The 25750-nt window shown below is 52.0% G+C and overlaps 1 protein-coding gene across 4 annotated transcripts in view; it reads left to right on the top strand.

Annotated features, from left to right (window-relative positions):
• Nucleotides 1-25750, top strand: part of GRAMD1B (GRAM domain containing 1B) — a 241443-nt gene that overhangs the window by 177190 nt on the left and 38503 nt on the right. For all 4 annotated transcript variants that reach the window (XM_042958019.1, XM_007091198.3, XM_042958017.1 and 1 more), the window contains 2 exons: nucleotides 17515-17725; nucleotides 24064-24084. In XM_042958019.1, coding sequence (XP_042813953.1) covers nucleotides 17515-17725; nucleotides 24064-24084 — 232 coding nt within the window. The remainder of the gene's footprint in view (nucleotides 1-17514; nucleotides 17726-24063; nucleotides 24085-25750) is intronic.

Raw genomic sequence — 25750 nt, forward strand, 5'->3', positions numbered from 1 at the left:
TTTTGATTCAGCGTCACCTCCTTGATACAGGTTGACCTAATAGGCAACACCTGGGAAATAATTGGTGGCAGCAAAGGGCACAGGATCTCCTGGGAGCATCATCTGGCGTTTGGTCCGGTTTGGGGATGGAGGGGAAATCATGCTCGCGGGGCGCCCGGCGGCTCTGTCCTCCAAACTGGCATAAATAATTGAGAGCTGGCAAGCTGACCGCACCAAAGAGTTGCATTATGTAAAGCGGCAGGCGGCAGGGTGTGTGCGCGCGCGCTTGTGCGTGTGCGCGCGTGTGTCGGCGCGCGAGAGGGGTGCGTGTCTGAGTGTGTGCGTGTGCGTGTGTGTGTGCGCGCGCGCGCGCGTGTGCGCCTGTGCGCGTGCGTGCTGGGGCCGGAGAACAGCTGTCTGTGAGGGAGTCGGGGAGAGAAAGGGAGCAAGGGCGAGGGAGAGAGGGACTTCTGTAGCCGCGCGACCACACCGACCACACCAAGTAACAGCCGCGGCGGGAGGGAGGGGGAGAAAATAAAGGGGGAGGGTCATGCTTACAACTCCAGAGCCGTGCGAGACAGCAGAGAAAGGCAGCTCCCCGAGCTTATGAGCACCCCGCCCCCACTCCCTCCCCGGTTAGAAACAGGGCTGCGGGGTGGGCATGGAGGTGAGTGCCCTCCGACGTCCTCAGGGCCCCCGCTCCCCGCCCCCGCCCCCCACTGCCCAATGCATGAATGAATGAGTTCCTCTGCACTGCACTCCACTACCGTTCCTAATGGCTTCCAGGTTAGTGCTAACTGACGCTTGTGTGTGTGTATGTGTCAGTCTATCTTTGTTTTCCTCTGGGCATTTGTTTTGGAGGGGTAGCTCTGCCCCCCCCCCCCGCCCCCTCCCCCCGCCCCCTCCCCCCGCCCCTCCCCATCCGGGGGTCGGGTTGGGGCCCCCCGGGGGCTGTAAGGAGGAGGACCTGTCTGTCTGGCCGTGTGCTTTTTCCAGCTGGCGCAGGCTGCTCAGAGCTGCTGAGAACACAAACCTTTCAAGACAGTAAATCCGGAGTCCATGTTGTTTGCTTCTGTTCTGTGTTGGGGGATCTGGAAGCAGCCAGCGTGACATCATCCTGCAGAGATGCCACATTCTTTTCACCCCCTAGCTTTTCCCTCCCCCCCCCCCCCACCCTTCCTCTCCTGCTTCATAGTAGCACAGCTTGAGCAGACCTTTGGAGCACTGAGCGGTGGGCCCTGGTGGGGTGAAAGGAGGGCTTGAGTTGGGCGGATGGGGTCCCCTTGGCCCAGCAAGACTTATTCAGGGTCCTGTAGCTTGGAGAAAGGAGGGCAGAGGGTTGAATTAGCGATGCGTCATGGAGAGCTGGCCGGAGCCTCTGGGGGAGGTGTGGACAGGCCATGTGCTCTCCAGCCACCAACTGAGCTCTGGGGTGCCCCTGGTGGGGGTGAGGTGACCAGAGCAGTGGTTAGCAAGGGGGAGGAGGCAGGCCCCCCTCCTAGATGCTGACAGATGCTGCTTCTCCCACGGGGAGAGGACCATGGGATCGATGGATCTGGCTAGCGGAAGGAAAGGACCGGAGGGGAAGTTGATAGCTCCTGTCTCAGAGAAATAAAGGGATTTGTTTATTCTTTGGCTTAGCAGGCATTTGGCTCAGAGATTTGCCATGTGTTTTCAGAAAATAGATACCCAGTGGCTGGTCCTTACTCCCCCGCACCTCCTTGCATTGTTAGTTATTTGCTTGATTTAGGCAAGTAGAGGAGTGGGGAGGAGGGCTTGAAGCTCCCTGTCTTCCTGGGGACTCAGCCAAGCTCTCAGCCAGGGCTGGAAACAGGGAACTTTGCCTCTTCACCTTGCTAAGCCAACTGTGTTCCTGTAGACCCACCCACTTGCTCTTCTGCTTACTGCCCCACCTCTCTGCCCAGACATCCACGAGTGGCACACCACGGGTTAAGAAGTTTGGGACCAGAGTGGAAAAAGCGGGCCTTGAAAGAAGGGATGCAGAAAGGGATGTTTTGGGGAGCTGCCCATGACAGAAGAGTGTCACCATCAAGGCCGTGGAAAGTAGTACCCCATGGGGAGAGAATGAAGGAGAGGAACTTTTATATACTACCTACAAAAAGCTTCCTCTCTTTCCTGGCCCTACATTTTTCCTCTGCAGGTGGGAGCAAGCCTGGAACCCCTTCCCTCAACTTGTGAAGTCCTCATACACGGGTGGGTGGGTTGGGGCCCCGGGGGTTGATGGAATGTGTCAGAAGAGAAGCAGGCTCCCGGAAACCACCTTTCCAGGGGGCATATATTGTTAGACCAAAGGCTGGCCAACTGTTTCTGTAAAGGGTCAGATGGTAAATACTTTAGGCTTTGTGGGCCCGTGCTGTTCTCTGTTGAAACGACTCAACTCTGCTTTGTACAGCAGAAGCAGCCACAGGCACAGACGACCTATGAACGAACACAGGTGGCTGAGTTCCCAATAAAACTTTATTTGTGGACTCTGAAATTTCCATTTCATATAATTTTCACATGTTACAAGGTACTCTTCTTTTCTCCCCTAATCATTTAAAAATGTAAAAACCGTCTCGCGGGTCATACAGAAATGGATGGTGGGCTGCATTTGACCTGTGGGTCATAGTTTGCTGACCCCGAATCAGACAGTCCTGATGGGAGAGTCCTGAGACCGCCTTAGAAAGGTGTGAAGGGAGCAGACAGCCTTCACTCTACATGCGTTTGCACACACGCACCCTTCTGTTCTTGGTTATGGACACGACAGGGCTGGATTCAGGTTTCTAACGACTTCAGAACCTCGCAGTATTGCTTCGGCCAGTTAGGGGAAACTTCAGCTTATCTGTGAGTCAGACTGTGAGGGTCCAAGGAACAAATGTGTGTGGACTAGGGGGAGAGAAAACATTTTCTAAGGATCTGACCTCCTCAGATGAGAGAATCTCTAAGGGCTGTGGTTTTGCATCTGGCCTGGAGATAATTCATATAAACACATTCAGAGTTGGGATATAGCCTGAGTTGGGGCAAGAACTGGATGGATTCTTCATCATCTCACCGAACTCAGGTTTGTCAGGTTAGGGGGAAAATGGGGGTGGGGTGTTTCCTGTAGGGATATGCATATGTATGGCATACATGGAGGCACTCTCCTTAGCCTATAGGCTGTAGCCAGAAACTTCGTAAGAGAACAGTGACTAATTCCAGAGTCTCCTGATTCAGAACAGGAGTCCAAAAATACATGTTTGCATTCTGATTTCCAGAGCCCATGGGGTGGTGGCTCTGCTCTATTCTGAGCTGATCGGAGAGCACTTCTCTGTGGGATTACAATGCCTGGGCTCCAGAGTGTAAGGGGGATTGGGATGAACTGGAATGAGCCCAGCCAGTGGCTGTGGGGTCCATAGCCATGCTGTACAAGGGATGCTGGAGGGACTGGCAGGTCTGGAGGAGAAAAGACTGAGCGAGCATGCGAGCCGTGTGCAGATTGCACGTGCAAAAGGAATTAGATTATTCTATGTCTGCCGGGAGAATAGAAATGGGACCTTTGGTAGGGAGCCACAGGAAACAGTTTGAGCTTAAAATAAAAAGAGTTGTCCAAAGGTGAAATGAACTGCACGATCAATTAATGACTTTTCTGTCACTTGAGGTATAATCTAAACAGAGATTTGGAGAGATTGTAGGAGAAATGATTTTTCACTTCTGAAAATAGGTTTGAGGAATTGGAATCATTCCAACCCAAAGAAAGGAGTATGGGAACTGAGAAAGGGTTCTAGCTAATGAACTGACCTCGAGTTCCGGAAAGCTGGAATAAGAGAAAGTGGTATTAAATGCATTTTACTAGACTTTTGTTTTAATCGTAAGGAACTTCCTGATGATCGCAGAGGGCAGTGAGAAGGATCACAAAGGGGAGCCTTGGCATTTTGTACCTCGGATATATGCTAAAGTAGGGTGAAGCCTCTTGGGTGATTTGGGTGTTTCTGTTTGCCTGCAGCCAGACATATTGGCTGACCTCTTACAGTCTTCTTTGTTCTAAAATTTTCTGTAATTTTAACATAATGGTTGTTCTTCAGCCTGTTTCTGTTTGATCTCCAGCAGAAAAGGAAATCAGAACTGGATTTGAATCCATAGAAGTCTGGAAAGGATTCGCCGCACTTGGTTTTAACCATGAGCTTAGGCAGGAGTGATAGGAGAGAAGGGTGCACTGAGTGCTGTTACTTAACCGTCATTCACCTACACCCTACGTACCCCTTAGTCTACGAGACTGCTTGGCCCAGAATTTTCTTCTGACAGCATGGCAGCAGCCTCTGGTGCCTGATGTGGCATAGCCTCAATGAGAGGGAAGGCTGATGAGTCTGAATTAACAAGGACCCCAGGATCTCGTTTCTGAATCCCTCACCTAATTTAGATTGGAGTCCCTCTATGTCAGAGAAGCTGCTTCCTCTCACTAGTTCCCAGTGTATCCTTGAGACACTCTTTGTCATCCTCCTGTCACATCTTTGCGGGGACTAGGTGGCATCCACACGCCTTCTTGTTGCATAATTAATGCTGAATCTCAGAGAGGACTGGTTTGCTCCCAGGTTATACTCAGGGAAGGGGCTGAGTCAGGACTGGCTGACTCTTTGGCAGGTAGTGAAGGGAGCTGTTTTGATTGAGGCCAAGGAGCTCTTATCGCATGGTGTTAGTTCATTACATGTCTGTCTCTCCCACCCCATTGTGAGTTCCTTAGAGGTAGAGCCTGTATCCCTAATGCCTAGAGCATTACCTGGCATGGAGTGTGGTCTCCTCAGCTACTGGATTGATGGATGGGTGGATGATGGATGGATGGATGGATGGATGGATCCGGCACAAGTTCCTTTCAGTTTTTTGTTGTTGTTGTTGTTTTTTGGTAATGTTTATTTATTTTTGAGAGAGACAGAGACAGACAGAGTGCAAATTGGAGAGGGGCAGAGAGAGGAGGAGACACAGAATCTGAAGCAGGCTCCAGGCTCCGAGCTGTCAGCACAGAGCCCGAGGCGGGGCTCAAACCTACGAACCGCAAGATCGTGACCTGAGCCGACGTCGGATGCTTAACCGACTGAGCCACCCAGGTGCCCTCCCCCCTTAAAAAATTTTTTTTGGGGGATAATGTTTATTTTTGAGAGAGAGAGAGACAGAGTGAAGTTCCTTTTCAGTTTTAGTAGCAACATTTCTCATGCTGAGGATGGGGGCAAAGTTAGAAGAAGCTGGAAGTTCTATTCAGTTGAACCGCGCCCTGCCTTGTTCCGGTGGTTTCTGGCCTCCCAATGGATTGGAAATCTCTTTCAAGGAAGGCTTCCTGGGATAGCTTATTAGCACCTGTCTGCTTTTACAAGGTCCCGTTCTTCTGAGTGTTGAGGCTTCTGAAATACTTAGGGTGGGATTGTACTTAGATTTGGCTGAGATTGATAGTGAGTCCAATTTAAAAGCATTAAGTCCCTACTGTGTGCCCATAATCATGTTTAGTATTGTGTATTTCATCTCTGTGTATCTACATAGAACCATGACACAAGTCATTGCCCTGTGGGGCCCTCAGGATGAATAGGTTTCTCAGGGTTGGAGGTGCATAGTAGGTGTTCAGTAAATGCTTGTTCACTGACATCAAATCAGCAGGGTTAGCTTAATTTCCACAGACCGTGAAGCTCAGAGAGAGCTGGATGGATAATGATCTCCAAGAATCATGGAGAAATAAGGACCATGGTCCTAAAAATCCCTTGAGAGCTGTGAGTACTCTCTCATTGGAGATCTGAAGCAGAGGCTGGATGGTGGTTGTCAGGGCCTTGCGGAGAAAACCCCTGCGCTTGGTGACAGGTTGGATTACGTGACCACCAAGGCACTTTCCAAGCAACAGACTGTTATGACAGATCGGTTCAGCCAGCACTGCCCGCAAACCCAGCACGACTGTCTCCCAACGTAGATGTTTGTCCTGCAGTGAATAATCTCAGGGAAAGGAAACGGTACGAAACCAGTTAAGTTCCTTTGAGTAATTTCAGCATCTTCTGCTCCATCCTAAGTCCTTATCTTCCCAGCCCCATGGAGGGAGGAACTAGCTGAAGGCGTGCATAGCAACAACTGATATTCTCACCCTCTGTGCCATGAAGAAAGGGACAGAATTTAGAAACAGGATTCAGTTTCTTAACTAGGAATTCACTTCCTGCTTCTCTAACACTTTTTTTTTTTTTTTTTTGCTCGGTGAGCAATTATAGGAAGACCTTTATTTTAGGGGGAGGTACTGTCCAAATCGCTTTGTTTGTTTGCTTGTTTGCTTTTTAAGATTCTGCCCCTCACCCCAGTAAGGTAGGTTGTGATTCTTTGACAGACAAGGAACACAGACTCACGGAAAGATAAAATCATTTTTCTCAAGAGCACGAAGCAGCTCAGAATTTAAACTCAGACATACATACTGATGTTTAGAGAAAGTGGCCAGGCCAGCATAGAACCTGGAAGTGATGTCACCAATTTCAGTTTGCATGGATCCAGAAGTCAGAATAAGAACCAGTGGGCTGGTGTTACAACAAGGCAGATTTAGGGCAGGCTTAAGAAAGAAATGTCTAACAGAGTGGCCGAACAGTGGATTGAATGGCTTTAAAAAGAGCTCATTCCTTTATTCATGCAGTGCATCTGTGGTCCCAGATTTGTGCCAGTCATTGTGTTAGAGGCACTGGCGACCCACACAAGTAGACAAGGCCCTGTCCCCCACGGAGCGTTCACTCTATTGATAGGAAACGCAGCAAAACAACGACAAAGGCAATTTCAGCTCCTACTAAAATGCCATCAAGGGGGAAAGGCAGGCCATGATCATGATTGCCTGGGAGACAAGGGAGGGCACTTTAGACCCAGTGGTCCTTCAAGACCAGCTGCTCTAGGGAGGTAGCCTTTGAACTTTGAAGGTTGAAAAGGAACCAGAATTCAAAACTCAAAAGAGTTCCCAGACAGAAGGGAAATACACTGGGGCAGGTGGTGGACTTGGTGTGTTCGAGGAACAGAAGGGTCCAGGGAGGCCAGAAGAGAGTGAGGGGGAGCATAAGAGGACATTGAAGAAAACAGTTCCCCGATTTTGGATTCTGGGAGTAGTGTCGCCAGCCATTAAGTACATGTCTTAGGGGATATGACCCTCTCCCTCCAGAAGGTTAAGACGAGGACACAGGATGGGTTTGGTCTGAGAGCCTTTTGGGTGAAGCAATTCGTGTCTGCCTTCTGACAGCTTTTGTAGCATCGTCAGAGTTTTCAAAGGTTATTATCATTCCTTCCTCTTCAAAGTGTCCATAGAGATAACCGGAGCTCTGGCAGGACCCAAACAAACTTATTTTGTTTTTGTAGGAAGGGGGAAAAGTGGGTCAGGCTGTTTTGGCATTTCAGGCATGGAGTCCTGGTTCTATTGCAGGCCTTGGTCTCCATGGAAATGAAAAATAGTGTTTGTCATGCCTGTGCCTGGATTGAATTCCAAACTCTGGCTGAACAGAAGCTGCAGGAGAGCCAGGGAGTGGGGAGTAGGATGGATGGAGGCTCCAGCCATTGTGATCAGGGCTCTCTCTCCACGCATCACCTCCCTGGACGGAGAACACCAGTAGAAGGGTAATTGAAGGTCTGCTTTTCTCTGCTTGGCCAAAGACTTTCCATGAACCTGGCCCTTATATTAATAGGTCAATTAATAAATTCATCAACAACTGAAGTCCCTGCTGGGACTTTCCCCCACAACAAGTAGTTCCCTCGAGGCTTAAGTAGGTTTCTAATGAGATACATCTAGGTATTAAATGTTTTGCAAATGTTTCTGAATGGGTTCTGCTATCTTTATTTCCTTTGTAAAATTTACCCCCCCCCCCAAAAAAAACACATTTTTTTTTTTTTAAACTTTCCGTAGTTACTTGAGCAAGATAGGAAAGGAAGATTGGGTAAGTGAAGCTTGTTGGCTATAGGAAGTGACCTGAATTATCTATACAATATCTACAGAGATGAGGACTCATGAGAGGCAGAGGGCAGGGCCTGGGCCAGTGTGTAGATAACCAGTGGCCAGTTAGTGAGTCTGGAGAATTGTCGGTCTTCCATTTGTCAGTTTTCTCTGCCTGTGATCTGATGTGGCAACAGCCTGTAGTTCTACCTTCTGGGTTCTGAATTTCAAACAGAACCTGTCCCTGAACACCCTGTATACTTCACCTAAAGGCCCAACCTGGAAAGCCCTCGGGGAATTTCAGCAGGTTACCCAAACAGAGGACAGGGAACGAGATGTTCATCTTTGTCAAAATCTTGCTCTTGAAGCAGTTGAGGAAGGCCCATTCTGGTTCGGACTCTGCTGCTGGCATTTTGTGAACTGTGATAGGGAGAAAGGCAGTGTCCTGGGAGCCCTCTCCTTTCCTGCCCCTTGCTGAAATGCAGCGTGCTGCCACAACCAGCCAAAGCATGGCATGCTGGGCCAGGCCGAGACTCCACTGTAGCAGAAGTTGGGAAGAGAACCTCTGCACCATTAAAAACAACAACAACAATGACCATCCCCCCCCCCCCAAAAAAAAACCCCCACAAAAAAACAGCAACAGCAAAAAAGCTTCTGTCTCCTAGGTGCTGCCTGGCCTTTGTTTTCAACCAGGTAATCACAGTTGGACACAAAAGGCAACAGTTGGCTTTCTTCCATAAAGAAGGAACCGACCTAATGGTAGAGTTGTCGCCAGGTTTAGATTCCAAGTAATAGGTCCACAGAGGGTGGGTTTCGTACACGGTCACAGGGAGCTCCTCTTAAGAGAAACCGTAGTACATTTCTCATTCTTTGAAACTTCCTCTCCATCCAGTATCTTAAAAAGTGGAAGGGTTGGGGAGACACTGACACTTGCACTGTTGAGCCCCCTGTGCTGAGCTTTGGGATGTCCAGCTCCCTTTTATCCCCCTGGTGGGCAGTCGTGGCACCTCTCTGGGCCTGTGCTTCCCATCCGTCAGTGAGAGGACCGGACAGGGTGAGACTTTCCACCTCTTGCTCTGCACCCGTCATCTCTTGGGGACCCGAGGCTGGCTTTATCTTCGTGGGTACAGGGGACCAAGGTCGGCAACTCCGGAACATCATAACAAGGAGTGAAGCAGGCCTGGGGCCTGGGAAGATTTTTTTTTTGTTTTTTTTCTCAATGACTTGGTGTTTTGCTCTCTTAAGGAGGAGGATCCAAGGGGAATTGAGGTCTCCACTGGGATTTGTGATTCTGGTCATAGTCCCCTGTCTATAAAGTCCCTGTTGGACCCCGCCCTTCCCATCTAGTATGCTGTGGTTTTAAGAGGGTACAGAGACATTGTCAAGTGGCAAGCTGGAGTATAGAGAGGAATTGGGGAAAAAAGCCAGCTTCAGGGAGCCCTACTAAACTGAATGAGGAAACCGGTTTAGGTGGAGACACCTCACAGAGGCGTTTGCAGGCAGCGTGTAAATTTCAGGCAAATGCTACCCAAATATACCTGTGGGCTTTGTGCTATGGGGAGATTCAAAGTGGAGCTGGCTAATTCACATGGATGTTTGCAGTGCTGATAGAAGGAACTGAGGAGAGTGACTGACAAAACCTCACGATTGGCATGGCGATGGGAGGCACAGAGTTGGAGGACAGAATGGTCGTCTGCTAGGAATTAGGGACCGCCAGAGATCAGAATCTGTTTTAACTAGATGCTGCTAAAGGCAGGGAGGGATTCGATGCTTGTCATATGGTTGTGGGCATGGACTCTAATGATAATCGTCAGGCTCCCACACCAAACGAAGGCGACACAATCCCATCGAGCGCCGAGTCGTGGCCTTACTGCGAGAACGACATCTCTGAGCCGACTCCTCATCAGCTCACGATTCTCCATTGCCAGTTTCTATGACAGACTCAACTCATTTTCTGTTCCAGCGAGTTGGTGACATGGGAGACTCTGAATGGGCGGTTCACTCAAGGAGTCGTAAGCAGGTTTCTGGAGTCATCTGTCATCTGGGACAGATCGGTCACTTACCCTTTGATGAATCCTTGGGAGTCCTCTCAAATTTTAGAGCGCAATGTCTACTGTGGTGCTTGTTCAGGATGCAGATTCTTAACACCATCTCCTGGAAATTGTCATTTATTGCGTGGGGGTGGGATTGGGATTCTGCACTTCAAGGATCCTACACATCCAGGTGGATGTGGTCCCCAGAAGTCCTGCTTGGGAGCATTTGAAGCATGTCCATATAATCCTCTGAGGAAAGAGGGCAAGGGTATTTATTCCACATTTTACAAAGAGGAACAAAAGCCTTCTTCTTCTTCTTTTTTTAAAATGTTTATTTATTTTGAGAGAGAGCATGAGTGGGGGAGGGGCAGAGAGACCGAGGGGGAGAGAGAGCGAGAGCGAGAATCCCAAGCAGCCTCCAGACTCAGCCCAGAACCTGACGGGGTCTCCATCTCATGACTGAGAGATCACAACCTGAGCCGGATTTCGAGAGTCAGACGCTTACTGATGGAGCCCCCCAGGCGCCCCAGAACAACAGTTTTCTGAAGAATAATAGAAGCTCCATAGTATTTATTGAGCATTTGTTATGTATCAGGCCCTGCGCTAAATATTTCACTCACGTTATTTCATTCGACATAGCAGTCCTATGAGATACGCATTAACACCTCTCATTTGTCTAAGCAGAAAAATGAGACTCAGAGACCGATGTCACCCAGCAAGTGGCAGAGCTGGGACTCAAGCCTGAGCCTGCTGTCACAACTCTACAGGCCGGCAATTAATCCTGACATAACGGCCCAAGCAGGCCCTCAGCAAACAGATGTTTCATTTGAAACTGGCTTTCTGAATTTCTAATTAAATGTTCTTCCTGTTAGTTTGGGGGTGCCCTGGAATATATCAGGGAGTCAGAAAAATTACCAATGTCCTGGCACCGAAACTATCATGGCCGAACCATTTGATCAGACAGGTCATGGCGGGGCTGGGCTTGGGGGAAGGGATGATGTGAAACAGGAAGTGTCCAGGTGTGCGGAGGGTGAGTGGGAATCTGGGAATGAGCCAGGCCAGTGGAACGTGTTAGCGTGTAGGAAAGGGGCTGCTGCCATCCCAGCAGCTTAGGTGGTGTTCCTCATTCAGGTTCACTTGTTTGCCTTCCGTGTAATCATTTCTGCCACAGAGATTACAAGACACATGCCTGTCGCTCCGCACCCAGGAGCGACATGAGGTATTAGACTTAAGGAAGCACTCACTGTTTGTTAACAGGGTAACCAGGAGAGGAATGAAAAAGTGTTGTTGGAGATCTTTAAAAAGGGAGAGATGAGGGGCGCCTGGGTGGCTCAGTCGGTTAAGCATCCGACTTCAGCTCAGGTCACGATCTCGCGGTCCGTGAGTTCGAGCCCCGCGTAGGGCTCTGGGCTGACGGCTCGGAGCCTGGAGCCTGTTTCCGATTCTGTGTCTCCCTCTCTCTCTGCCCCTCCCCCGTTCATGCTCTGTCTCTCTCTGTCCCAAAAATAAATAAACGTTAAAAAAAAAAATTAAAAAAAAAAAAAGGGAGAGATGGGAAGTGAGTGAATGAGGTCTGCCCCCCCCCCCTCCGCCTGCAGTGAGTGGGTTAAAAGTGGCTGGTGGGGGTCTCAGCGGACCTATTACTGGGGAGAGTTGATAGTCTGAGGAGTCTCATGTGCGTCAGCTTAAGCATGTTACGCTTCAGTAACACAGTTTCTTGCAATGCTCTGTGTATCCCCAGCTGTTCTAGGTCTCCACACCTTTGTTTATACAGGGTTTTTGTTTTGTTTTGTTTTGCTTGGGCACATTCTCTTCCCTCCTACTGCCATGCCTTCACCTGGCTGACTCTGACACGTTATTTAGGACCCAGCTCACGTCTCAAGTGCTGAATTCTCAAGGAAGCGGTCTGCGTAAGATTCCTGGACTCTTCCCTGTCTTGCCACTCATTGCTTATGTTGGAAGGAGCAGAACATGTGTCTGGCTCTTCCCGACTATAATAATGTCCCAAGCACAGGGATCCTTTGTCACTCACCATTATGGACTTGAACGCCGCATGCTCGGTGTGTGTGTGTGTGTGTGTGTGTGTGTGTGTGTGTGTGTATGGAGCAGAAGATCCAGGTCTGAAAGCGTATCACTCTGGCAGCCATGCAGCCTCCGTGTTTCTTAGATTTCTTATGTGTGGCTATGTGCAAAGTTCTGGAAGGGAGGTCATGGTCCAGTAGCTCCTACAATACCAGTCTTCCTTTCCTTTAGGTAGTAAATCCAAGGTCCCTTTTAGCTTTAAATCCCCAAGGTTTTGAAATAGAAAGTAATACTATTACTAATAATGGTGGCAGGATTGGATTAATGGCCCATTGTAGAGTTCGCTGGAAAGACAACAATAGTGTAGGGTTATGAGATGCAGAGGAATTGGGTTTTATTTGCTCAGCAGGACATCCAAATCTATAGGATAAGGGGATACCTTTGAAGAGTGGTAGGTATGCATGTAGCAAATCAAATAGTGATTGTGGTGAGTTAGAATCCCAGCTGTCTTCTTGTGTAGTGAAGGATTAGAGTGGAATGGGGAATGGAGTAGGGAGTAGTTGGGCTTAGTCTTGAGGGGTCAGTGTTGGGAGGGCGCCTGGAGGGGGAAATGGTATTTTCAGCATGAGAGAGACTGAAAAGATAGGGAAAGGCAAGAACGTGGCACAAGGATCTCTAAGGAGTCCTGGATGGCTGAGGCAGAGGGTCCCCTGGGAAGAGTTGCAAAGATGGAGCCTTCAGAGGTAGCTTGACGTACGATCATTGAGGAGCTTCTCTGCCATAGTTTGGAGTTCAGATTTCATTCTAAGGAGTTTGGGCACCATAGAGGACTTCACGCAAGGGAGAAGATGGTCAAAATGGCAAAATCACTTTTTTTTAGAAAGTTCATTGTAACAGCAAAATAGGGAATGGATTGAAAACTGCAGGCAGGAAGCTGATTCCTTCTTTCTTTCCATCCACCCAGCCACCCCATCCATCCTTCTATCTATTCACCCAGCAAATATTACCGAATGCTTGGTTCCAAGAATAGGCTCTATCATCAGATAGGCCTGCATGTCAAATCCTCTCTTGCCACTTACCTGTCTGTGTGACTTTGGGCAAATTGTTAAATCTGTCAGTAATTGAGTTTTATCACCTGAAAAGAGGACGAATGATAATCTCCATCAACACTTCATAGGTTGGCTGGGAAATAAAATAAACTAGTGCTTCATCAGTGCTTGGTACCATGCCAGGAACTCATAAACATTCATAAACTTTTAGCTATTTCTGTTAAGTTTATTTATTTTAAGAGAGAAAGACAGCAGAAGTCGGGGAGGGGCAGAGAGAGAGGGAGAAAGAGAGAGAACCCCAAGCAGGCTCTGCACTGTCATCAGGGAGCCTGGTGTGGGGCTCGAACTCAGGAACTTTGAGATCATGACCTGGGCCGAAATCAAGAGTCGGATGCTTACCCAACTGAGCCACCCAGGCGCCCCAACTTTTAGCTATTTTTATTAACAGGTTGGAGGTACCTGTTTGGGAGGTGTCATGATCCTGGGGATTGTTAAAGCCACGGAGATTGTGAAAACCTTTACTAGGTTGATACGTAATTCAGCAGACATCCCCGGAGCACACACTACTTATAAGGTGTCACATGAAACCACGTGGGAGGTGCAGAGGTGGGTGCCCCCAAGAGTGTGTGTACCAGGCAGAATATATTAAATGCTCTAGCCAGTTCATTAGTGGAGATTTTATTTTATTTTTTAAATTTTTTTAATGTTTATTTTTGAGAGAAAGAGAGAGAGAGACAGAGAGCACATGAGCAGGGGAGGGGCAAAGAGAGAGGAAGACCCAGAAACCGAAGCAGGCTTCAGGCTCTGAGCTGTCAGCACAGAGCCCGGCGCGGGCCTCGAACTCACGAACCGTGAGATCATGACCTGAACTGAAGTTGGACGCTTAACCGACTGAGCCATCCAGGTGTCTCAGTGGTGGAGATTTTAAAAAGATTTGTGGGGAAGGTGAGGTTTGAGATGGCTCTTAAAAGCTGAATAGGACTCCAGTAGGTAGATAGATACAGGGCGGGAAGAGCCCTTCACGTGCAAGTAGTGGTAGGTATGGAAGCCTGGAGACAGGAGGAAGCGAGTGCGTATTAACACCAGTGGAAGATACATGGGACTAAGATACGGAAACCCTCAAAGACTGTATAAGGAGAGATAAAGTATTGGAATACAGGCAAGTGTCAACATCATTTTCGGTAGAGAACTTTGACTTCCATTCTGAGGATTTGAGACTTTAAGATGCATGCCTGTGGTGGGGGGGCGGGCAGAAAGATCGTATCAGGCTTGTACTTAGAAAGATTGATGACAAGGGCACCTGGGTGACTCAGTTGGTTAAGTGTCCGACTTTGGCTCGGGTCATGATCCCCCTTGTTGGGCTCTGTGCTGACAGCTTGAACCTGGAGCCTGCTTCAGATTCTGTCTCTCCCTCTCTTTCTGCCCTTGCCCTGCTTGTACTCTGTGCCTGTCTCTTTTTCTCAAAAATAAATAATTTTAATTAATTAATTAATTAAAAAAATAGATCGAATGACAGAGATGGGAATGAGTACGAGACAGGGAAAGGTCTGTCTTTCCTTTCCCTGCAGTGGAAGCATCTAGGCAAGAGAGCCCGGGTGGGGGAGGGGAGGGAAGGAAGGATGGGTTAAGAAGCTTTCCGCAGATAGAATCGATGTGAGCCGGTGACTCGCTTTTTGCGGAGTGACACAGAAGACGTGGATTTGCAGGCTGGGAGACGAGGAATGGTAATGCCGCTGACGAGGGGTGGTAGTGGGAGGAGTTTCGGGAGGAAGGATGGTGAGCTCGGTTCTCAGTCTGAACTGAGACCTCTCTTCGGAGGGGTTGTCCACTCGGCCGCAGACTGTTGAGCTGAAGGGAGCAAGTGCGATCGGAGCCAGAAACAGGCAGGGGAGTGAGTCTTCTGCTGCGAGGTACAGTTGAAGTTATGCAGGCGATGGTTCGGGCCGTGGGGGAGGACCAGCCTTCAGGCGGAGTCAGCAAGAGAGAAACCAGCGTTTGAGGCCAGAAGAGGAATAGAAAGAGTTGTGTGGCATCACGGAGCGGAGAAGAGCGCTTCAGGAACAACGCGGATCATCAGTGGCCTTCAAAGCACAGAGACTGACACGACAAATGACAGGATAAGCTTACGGATGTGTTGAAAGTAGGAATTTAGGTATCCATTGGGTGGCACGTGTCAGTCAGGTCAGCTGATACGGGGCCACTCAGTGGTTGAGGGAATCTCATGGGCATTTTGATCACTGAGTGGGAGATTCATGTGGTTTTGGGTAGTTGGAGCGAGTTTCCTCCAGGTTAGAATTTTGTGCCCAGCCCTTGCTGAATGAAGCCCTCCTCAACAGCCTGTTACCAGTGGGGATGGAGAGTTTGGAGAAGGATAAGGAGACCTGCTTTCCATTCTCGCACCCGGACTCGCCATGTGTCAAGATGTCCCTGACTGAAGGGAAAGACAGGAGCCGAGCTGTTGTGACCGAGATGGACGTGTGCTAGGCATCGTCCACACTCTGGTATGTCTGTGAGCAAACTAGTTGAGGTTAGGGGTAGAGTTCCCGACCGTTCTTCCAGCAAAGTAATCCTAGAAGACAGTTTAATCCTTGGAGTACTTGGCTGTGGGTTGACGTTGGCCTGAGTGAGAGGCAGCTACCCCAGAACGATGAGCACCCGAGTTTACCCTTCAGGAGCTTTCGGAGGCTTCCCCCCAGGGACCATGTCCCGAGAACCTCCTCACCACCATTCCAAGACTCTGCTTTTCCAAGTGAAGAAAAGGAACATAATTTCCCCTCTCCTCGGTGTGCAGTAGTGAATGAGTGGGGGGGGGGGGGAGTGAGAACTTGAAGAAATACTTCTTTTTTAAATTTATCTTAGAATGAGAGAGGGAGAGGGGCAGAGGGAAAAAGAGAGAATCTTAAGCAGGCTCCACACTGAGCCTGCAGCCTGATGTGGGGCTTGAGCCCATGACCCTGGGATCATGACCTGAGCCAAAATCAAGAGTCAGACGCTCAACCGACTGAGCCATCCAGGTGCTCCAAGAGCTTCTTTTTCAAAAGCACAGTTATTATTAGTTTTGTAAGCAATATCTATCTGAATTCTGTTTTAGGGGGAAGCAAAACATTGGGTCTTAACGTGGCTCCATACGTCCTCTGCTCACCTTTGTCTTCCTTTTCTCTGTCTGGCCTCCTTTTTGTCTTCTCTCCATCAGTTTCCTTCAAAAGTTAGAGCATTGCACTCACCCCCTGCCGCCCTCCTTCCCCATTTGCCGGTTTGGGCTTTGGGCTTCCTTCCTTCTCTGCTGAGGATCCCCAGGTGCAAGGTTCTGCTGAGAGGGGCATGGTTTTCATTGCAAATGGGTCCGATGGGACATCGGAGGTCACAGCTGGATCTTCATGCAAATGACAGTGTTCCCTACCCTGCGTGCCACTCACTTAGGGAAGGCTGGGATGGAGGGGCCCTCACAGCCTCAGATCTGGGCTGTCCCTGAAGCCTGACCCTGCTCTCTGACCGGAGTGGGTGAGGGGGCCCTCGGCTTCTCATCCCCCTACCCTTGTGCTTCTTTCTTTGCCTTTGCAGTTTCGTCCATGCTTCCCTTCCCATTCCCCCTGTCTCTTTCCCACTTAACCATGTCCTTTTCCATGTTTGTCCTTCCATTCTCTCAGGGCAAAGCAAACACTTGTTAGAACTTAACTTCATTTCCCCTCCCCTCTTTCTTTACGCCCATCCTGTTCCATCAAGAGCACACGCTAAGTGTCCAATAGTAAATAATTAACAGCCTGTAAGCCTTGGCGTGAGCGGATTTGGTACTGTGGGATGTATACGGTGCCTGTTGGAAACGAATTTGGGTGGAGGGGGCTATGGAATGTGAGAACTTCTGCTGTGTTCATCTTTCCCCTGGGCAGGGGAAGCAGAGAGTAACATGGCTTACAAGGAAATACTATGCTGTGCTTGAGTTGCAAGTCGGAAGACCTTAAAAATAGGGATTATGGCACTTGCCGTTAGGAATGCCTTAAGAAATAATGCCTCAGTGAAATAATATGCATGTGACTGCTTTGAAAGTAGGATTATTCTTAACTATTTTTATGGGCACATATCTGCAAAACAAAATGTCGGAACTAGTTATGCAGTGTGCATAAAAGGAGCTCGTGGTATTGGATGATCTGTAATGAGCCTTTCAGCTCTTAAATTCTGTTTTCCCTAGACAGTTCTTGGCATGTAATAGGGGCTCGAACGATATTTGGATGGATGGACAGACAGATGGTCGGATGGATGGATGAATATCTAAATGTCTAACTGCCCTACTTGCCCCTTCTATGTCACTTCACGTTGTTTCCATTTCACATCGGCACCACCGCCCCCTCCTGGCCAGCAGCAGTATTACGGTGCAGTGAGATCATAGCTGGGCCCTTTTCTCCGTTTCTCCCCAGCCCCTGACCCTGGCTCCCTGAGCTGGCTCCTTGGGACCCGTCTTTGGCCTTCAGTCACTGACTGCCTGTCTTTCCTCCTCCTCCCCCCTTTCCACCCCACTCCCGCTCTCCATCTGCCCCTGCAGCACTGCCAGTAACTCAAACCGCAGCACGCCGGCCTGCTCCCCCATCCTCCGGAAACGGTCTCGCTCGCCAACCCCGCAGAGCCCGGACGGAGACACCATGGTGGAGAAGGGCTCAGACCACTCCTCGGACAAGTCCCCGTCCACGCCGGAGCAGGGCGTCCAGCGCAGCTGCTCCTCGCAGTCCGGCCGGAGTGGCGGCAAAAATTCCAAGGTGAGTCGGGCGCTGCCGGGACTCTCTACTTGCTCGTCAGCTGGCTGCGGGGAAGCCAGTGTTGGGGGTCAGCGAGGTAGACAACCCCTTCCTCGAGGGCCCTTGTGTCAGTGAAGCGAGGGTAGGACAGGCGGGGGAGACCCTAGTTTATCTTCTCAGCGGAACACTCAGAGTGCCCCAAGCACTAGTTAAATGGTTCCACGGTGACTGTTGTCTCCTTTTGGGGTAGGGAGCCTCACGTGCCTTGAGATTTGGAGAAAGGGTGCTCTGGGGACCAGGAGGGGGTCATCCGTTTAGTCCTGCTTCCTTTTTTCAAATTCGGGGTAGAGGGGAGCATTATCTGGGAGGAGCGTAGTGCCGGGAAGAGAGAGTCCTCAGGGAAGAGAGGGGTTTTTAACCTCCGCCCTGGCTATCACTCTGCCTCACCTTTGGTAATAACCCACTTGGTACTCATTGGGCCAGGAGGACGGTGACAGGGCCTCTCCATCCCCTGCAAGTGTCAGTGCCACCTGCCGAGGGCCTGGGCCTTTGCCTAAGGAAAGACGTAAAATGAGCCCCAGGGGGGCCCGGACTACTTATGGGTCCCCAGAGATTTTCTTGTCCCCTCCTCAGTCCTTTGGGAAGCAGGAGGTGGTCTTTGCCTAGATGCTCCTTCAGAAAGCTTCTCGTTACTGCTGGACTCCTAGGCCCCGGGGAGGGGAAGGGGCCCCTGGGAGGCACGGGAGCTGGCTTCCCACCTGATTTGTCTTTTGATTTTCTTGTTCTTCCTCTTCTTCCCCACCATTTCCCAAATACCTCCTTTGCATGCATGGTCTTAGTCTCACAAGCGCCTCTCAAAAGTAAGCCATCTTTTGTCTCTGTCTTTGGTCTCCCCTCCGGTGTTGAATTGTCTGTAGCGCTCCGCACCCCTCCCTCTGCCCCCGCCCACTCTGGCCCATGTCTTGCTTGGTCCCTTTCCCAGAAGGGCCGGCCCCACTGCCCCCTGGCAGGCTGGCTTGAAGTTACAGAGGGACCATTCCTATTGCACCCAAAGTCGGAGAACGGACCCGTCCCCCATCCTCCCCTGTCTCTGCCTGCTCCCCAAACACCGCCTTGGGTTGGGAATCTGTTCCCTCCTTACATGGAGCCATCTAGAAGCAGAGTCCTGCCGGGGCTTAGTTTCATTGCTCTGGGGGAAGGGAAGCCCCATCCAGCTGGGCTTTGGGTCCTGATATACCCGCTTACACCTGCTTTGGTGGGTGAGACCAGAGTCCCCGGACGTGATGATTGAGGGTCACAGATTCCCATAGGTGAGTTCCCCGGTGTGGGAAAGTGACCTCAGGAGCTCTACCTGGCACCTTCTTCCCTCTGCCTGCCCACTGACAGCTGCTCAGCCTGGGCATCCCTCACGGCTTCCACCCACTGCCCAGCCCGGGGGCTTGTGGTATTCTTAGGATCCTGAAGTGTGATCAGATCGGAGCTATTCTTCCAGAAGGGCGTGGTACCAGGATCTGGAGGTCGATGGACATCGATAGTAGCCCCTGCCAGGCCCTGTAGAAATGCGACGAGGTCAGGGGGCAGTTCCAGAGTCTGCCCTGGCCCCCAGGATCTCAGAGGTCCGAAGAGAACTTGGAGGGAGTCCAGCGTGAGCAGTAGGTATTTTAGAACGGCAGGGCTCAGGAAATAACCCCCACAGGGGAAAAGGAGGTGGGATGTCGCCTGGAGAAGAAAAAGAGAGGGATGACTTAATAATAGTCTTGAGCCTCTGTAAGTGTCTTGGGGAGGAGGAGGGCGAACAGCTGTTCTCATTCCTGAGGGAAGAGCAAGAGACTACGGAGCTGAGCCCAGAGTCTGTGACCTTTCAGGCTCAAAGCACATCTTGGCTCTGAAGACTTCACATGGTGGTTGCTCGCTGTGGGCAGGGAAGGAGGAGCTCTACCTGTGGGGAGTGAGGAGTGCTCCGTGGGGTCAGCACCCGCTCCCAGCCCCTCACAGCTCTGGCTGGCGAGAGGACACGTGTCGCTAGACCCAGGCATCGGGTTATTCCGTCTCTCTGGCTGTGTCTGAGCGGAAGCTGCGGGCTTCGTCTCCTCTCGCCCCTATGCCAGCAGGGCGCTCGGTGAGCACGTTACTGATGGCCGTCAGCCACCACCCACAGAGGAGCCTCTTTTAGTCGGGTGCTGGGTTGAGGCGAGTAGTCCGTAAGGAGGATTTTTTAAAAATCTCCTAAATGGTAGGTCTTCCTCGGGAAACGAGTAACGGGCCCGTGCCTGCCCCCCGGCAGCCTACAGGCTAGGAAGGGAAATAAGAAACCTTAAGAAACGTGCCTAGATTGTCCGGAAACCAGACCCGACTCGTAGGGGCTCGTGTGTAGTTGGGGACGTTACACGTCAGAGGCCGGAGGACTCGTAAATGAGTGGGGTGACGGGCGTGTTTCATGGAGCTGGTCCGCTGAGCCAGGCTGGGACTCTGAGAGTCAGAATGAGGCGTTGTGAAGGGGCCAAGAGCTGAATTCAAAGTTAGCCTTGGTCCCCCTCTCATGAGCTGAAGAGGGAGGTGCTGGGAAAGGGGGGGGGGTCTAGGTTTTCTTTCCCTTTGATGGGCTTCGGTGAGGCAGACACATAGTCCTCGAGTCCCTGGTTTGGGTGGATGCCTCCCCTCGGCCCCATTCTCCCACCAGTCACAGCTGTCACCACTGCCACCACCATCCTCCAAACGCCATTAGAACAGGACTGACTTGTGGGTGACGGGGGTGCCTTGCCAGCTCAGCGGGAAATGGTGGCAGCTGAGGTCGGTCTGGGAAACCATTGTGTGTGAGGGACACACAGACTTCAGGAATTAGGTGCTACACAGGTCAGGGGCCTGGAGCGGAAAGTGAGGGAGAGCCGCAGAGGTGAGGTGAGGTGAGGAGAGGTGGAGCGTGTGCTCCTGTGCTTAGGATACCCCCTCCCCCAGTTGGAACGTGGTCTCAGATTGACCAGACGTATCCGTGGCAAAGGGCTCTGGTCGCCAGAGCTATTGTTGCTATTATGGCCACCAGGCCACCTCACCCCGTCTCTCATCCACCTCCTAGAGGAGACGACCTCGTATATTTTCCAGGCCGCCTGGAAAGTACTTCCACTTCTCCCTGGAGCCAGGCATGGGCGGTGTCTGCCTTGCCTTCTCAGGGCCTCCATTTCCTCGTATTAATATGGAGGGGTCAGACCAGGTGATCCGTAAGGCCCCTCTCCTGTGAGTGTGTAACTGTACTGCTGAGGCTGACCCTTCTGGGTGCAGCCCTGCCCAGAGCAGCGAGCTAGAAGATCTCAAGGCGTCCTTTCCTTCCTCTTCCCCAGACCCCTGGAGTTTGTGCGGCCACCCAGCTTCTGCTCTGTAGTACTGGCTTGCGGCCACTAGGGGGAGCCAGCGGCCGTTCCCCCCCCCCCCCCCCCCCCCCCCCCCCCGCTCTGGCCAGCTCCTGCTCTAGGATAGCCGCTGCGATGACCCCGGTAGGGGAGTCCTCCTGCGTTGGGTGTGCTCTGTCACCCAGCCCGTGGCTTCGCTGCAGCTTTTCCCCTTGACCTTTCTCCTTGTTTTCCAACCCTAATTTTTGTGGTTTTTTTCTTTCCAGTATGACAGACTTAACCTGATCAAAGTAAGAAGTTTCTTTTATTTCGTACCTCCTATAAGTAGAGCTCCTCTCTTCCCCTCCTCTGGCCCCCCAGCCCCCACCTTCCCGACCCCAGGAGCCTTTGCACTGGGGAGATGTCTCTAGGGAAGGTGGGTCTGTTTCCAGAGGCCTCGTATTCCTTTAGTGCTTGTTCTTTAGACCCCTTCTAGGAGGCAGTGGAACCATCCTCTGCTCAGTTCCCTGTCCTGGGCAGCTCTGAGTACTTTTCCTGACTCCCCCGCTCCCCTTTTAGCCGAATCCATTCATGACCTGTCAGAGAAGCCTCGACCCCCACCCCCTAGTTCTGTTTTTTCCATGCCTCTGGCCCTCTCTGCGAAGGAGGGGCATTTTAAAGAAGCTGCAATAGCAGACACCCTAACTTGTGTCCCTGGACGCCTCCGCTCTCGCTCCCTCCTCCCTTCCCACGCCCGCAGCCCCTCTGGTTTCCCTGCCCCCGTGAGCTGGGGCCTCAGCCCTGGGAGAGTGAAGCCAGAGGATGAAATTTGCCTCCAGGAGGCCGGTCAGAGTTGAGGGACTCGTGCCCGCAGTGGGTGTTCCTAGGAGCTACTATGGGTTTGACAGGGGGGTGGGGTGGGGGGCCTTTTTCTTAGCGGTGACAGATGAGAAGCTGCCTGGAGATGGCTGATGAGGGTAGAGTGTCATGCTGAGGGACAGGACAGAAGCCCTCGCTCTGGCTGGTTCATTTCACACGTTTCAGTACTTGGGAACACAAATTGTTACCCCCTCCCCCCCTTTAGGAACGAGCAAGTATTACACAAAAGTATCACACAGAAATGGGACACCGGTTCCCTGGTTGAGGCTCTTTGTCACTCTGAACGGATTCCAAAGGGACATCTATCTGTGTGGCAGTACAGGAATACCTAAGGCAGGAGTGGGAACAGCACGTAAGAGTAATCATGAAGGATCTTGGGTCCCCCGCACCCAGCCCGATTTCATTCCTGCTGTCCCCTTTTCTCCCAGGGTCTAACATGAAGGCCAGGACAGTGGGGTGAGAAGCTAGGGGGCGGGTGACGGAGAGTTCTCTCAGCTGTGAAGCGGATATCTGAGGGCCCGGCTTCGGTTTGGTGAAATGCCAGAAACCATGGGGCAGGCGAGGCTGGCACATCCTAGAAGGTTCCTCTCCGCTGTTGGGAGATGTGGTTCAGTGGATACCTGCACAGCCTCATGCCCTGTGATCTCAGAGACAGGACCCAGGAATGAAGACCTCGCAAGGTACAAGTAAGGTCAGACACAGCCTCTTTGCCCCATCCACTCGCCTCCAGAAATGGGTGGCTCTCGCCAAATGATTACAGGCTCATGTTCAGATCGAGGTCCAGGATTCCCATGGGGCAACAGCTCCCTCAACAGTGAAATAGTTGGTTTTAAATATTCAGATTTGGCCCCTTTACCTGCTAAGACCTCTGGAATAGAGGAGAAGGTAAGGCCGTGGTTCGAGTGTGTGGCTTCCAGATGGGCCATAGTGATAGCCTTTGTTGGGAAATGACTACAGAGAGCATCTAGAGAGTTCTGGTGGAATGGGGGAGCTGGTGAGGAGGGGGGTGGTGGTCACATGACCACCCTCCTCCCAGCCAGACCTGCTCCCGGTGGACATTCTGAGACAGTGGCTGCCCTTTTCCTCCCCTTATGAGTCGGGGCCCCTTCAACGAGGTGGGAGGGTAAAAGTTGCCACTTGTGCCCAGGATCCACTCCTGTGTGTACAGCTGTTGACCAGCAGTTTCCCTGATGCAGTGATTCTTGGCTGGAATTACACCCTTGACAAGTTTTTTACAACCTGAAATACCCCATCCCCAATCTAAAACCGTTGCATCAGCACCTCACGGTTTTGGGGCCCAGGCAGGTATGCGTGTGTGTTCCTGTCCACCTGTCTAGCTTTCAGGTGGGATTAGAGACTGGAGGTAGACAAAGCACAATGTTAGCCATCCCTCTTGCTCTAAAGAACTTTCAGTTGCCATGAAAACGAGTAACCTTTGCCCAGGGCAGGAAATGAACCAGCTCCTGAAGTCTAGAGCTGGGACGGAGTCTTGATTTTGTTGGGAACCGAGTTACAGCAGCACAGAGTGGGGAGGGACAACCGGCAATCATGTGCTTCAACTCTCCTCTCAGCGCAGAACCTCCCCAGGACCCCTTTGCCACCTGGGTCATCAGCCAGCTATTGAGCAGAAGGAGGAATTCACGCCTCTGCTCGCCGAGAGCGTAGTGGGAGGAAGTTTCCAGGCAGCCCCTTTGCTTCCTTTACCCGAAGGTCCCATCTTGCCTTCTCCAGAGGGGCTGACTTGGAGCGGAAGGCTGGGTTGGTCTCTCTCTCTGCACTTTGCTTCTGGTCAGGGCCCATTTGGGGACTGGGTCTCGGATGCCTGCAGCGCACCCCTCACCCCCATCAGAAAACCTCATGATGGGGCTCCGACTCCCTTCCAGCTGAGCTCTGGCTGGTGCTGCCGCTGCCTGCCGCCCCGACCTCGGTGAGGTTTCCAGCATGGACTGCTCCCTGGGCCTCCTTTCTGGAGCTGTCTTGAGAAAGGAGGACCCGTCTCGAGCAGCCACATGGGAAGCATCCGGCTGCATTTGGATTCCTCCTCCCTGCCCGCCCTCTGCTGTCTGTGTAACCTTCCCTCTGGAGCCAGGAATACCCTGGCCATTCCCACCATCTCGTCCCAGACTAATTGTGCTTTCTCTTATTTTGTCCTTTCAGAAAAGCCAGAGTTGGTATAACGTAAGTATCCCTGTTTCTCTTCTTGTCCGGGCACGTGGGAAGCGGGTGGTGGATGGAGGTGGTTGGGGAACGGAGAGGTGGCGAGGAGAGGTTTGGCCGCCCCGTGGGCTTGCTCAAGCAAGCTCAGGGGCCCCTGACCAGCCCCCTCCCTGAAACACCAGATAGACTGGTTTTCCTGTGCAGGAGGACAGGACTGCTGGTGAGGGAGGATTTGATTCAGGGAGACCTGGGAAGGATGGCCCTCCCCTCGACTCCTGGACGGGGCTCTTCCAGCCCCGGTGGAGGGGCCCAGCTGGGGGAGGCGTCCAGAGACCAGACAGAATTCTGGGACTCGGACAGCCCCGGGGCCTGAACGTAGGGGCAAAGTTTCCTTCCTTCAGCCAAGACATTTTGGGGGCAGCGCAGCCAGAAAACTTTCCCCCGTTAAGTAGAGAGGCTGTCCCATCTAGGAGAATTTGACTTCTGCCTCAAGGCACACCTCAGTAGTCCCGAGGGGCATCTTCCTTCTAGAAGACGCCCACTGCTCCTGGGTCTGTGGTGGAGGCGTAGCCTGATGTCGTCCACGGTGGTGGCTCAGCCAGCTGCTGCAGACCCAGAAACTGTTTTGTGGGGTAAACAGTCCCTTCCGAGACCCCAACCCCCATCGCGTAGACTGGGCTGCAGCAGTTTGAACTTTTCCCCCTGGAGAGCAGCCGGTTGAAGTCTCTCAGCTGGCCCCTGCCACCAAATTGTACTCTGCCCTCTGGAACTGCCTAGTGGAGAGCCTGGCCTCAGGTCAGCTGTCTTTCCTGCTCTGAGTCTGCTGTTCCCCACACTCGAGTCTGATTGATCATGCAGGTACCACCTTCCCCAACACCGGGCCGGGCCTCAGCAGGCTTCGGGGGGGGGGGGGGGCAGCAAGTGTGGGAGAAGGTGGCCGTGAGTGACAGAGCTTGTGGACACGGGGGCGGGGGTGGGGAGGCTTGGGTTTCACGTAGGGACTTGGGTCAGGATCGCTTGTGTGTACGTGCGGGCTGCGTTCCCACGGGGCTCAGTGATTCCCCCAGGTCAGGTACCTCCTGCTGCTCCGTGGGGAGCTGTGCCCCTCTGGCCTGGCACAGCCAAGGCAGAGGTTGGGGGGCCTCGCTGACCGCACGTCTCCCTCTAAAACGGGCCTCCACTCCGTCTCGTCTCCCGGGCCTCCCTGGGGCCCACAGATGGTCCGTGTCTCCTCCGGCCTCCACCCCTCACCCCGCATGAATCCCAGAAACATTATCTATCGACTCTCCCCTTGGCACGAGTCATTAGCTCACAGAGGCCAAGTGCACAGGGGGTCTCTTTGCGGAGCGGCATTTAGCGTTCCTCCCGATGACCGCTCTCTTGGACGCGTGCTTCCACTCTGGGGCTTCTTCCAGAACCCACGAGCCCCCTCCAGAAATGTTTTCCTGTGGCTCCCCTTTCCTCTCCCCCCTGATCCCGCATTGCCAGGCAGATGCGGTTCCTTGTCTGCCTTCCTCCCCGGCTTCCTCTGTGGAGGTCTGACACGGGACAGGGACAGGCCACAGAATGGGATGATGTGTCAGAAGGACAGAGAAGGGCTAGGTGGACGCTGGGAGGACGAGGCAGAGCCGAGCAAAGGCTCGGACGCGGAGAGGTGACGAGGGACCTCCAGCCGGCCCGAGCCAGA

Source organism: Panthera tigris, chromosome D1 (assembly GCF_018350195.1).
Source record: "Panthera tigris isolate Pti1 chromosome D1, P.tigris_Pti1_mat1.1, whole genome shotgun sequence".
NCBI lineage: Eukaryota > Metazoa > Chordata > Mammalia > Carnivora > Felidae > Panthera > Panthera tigris.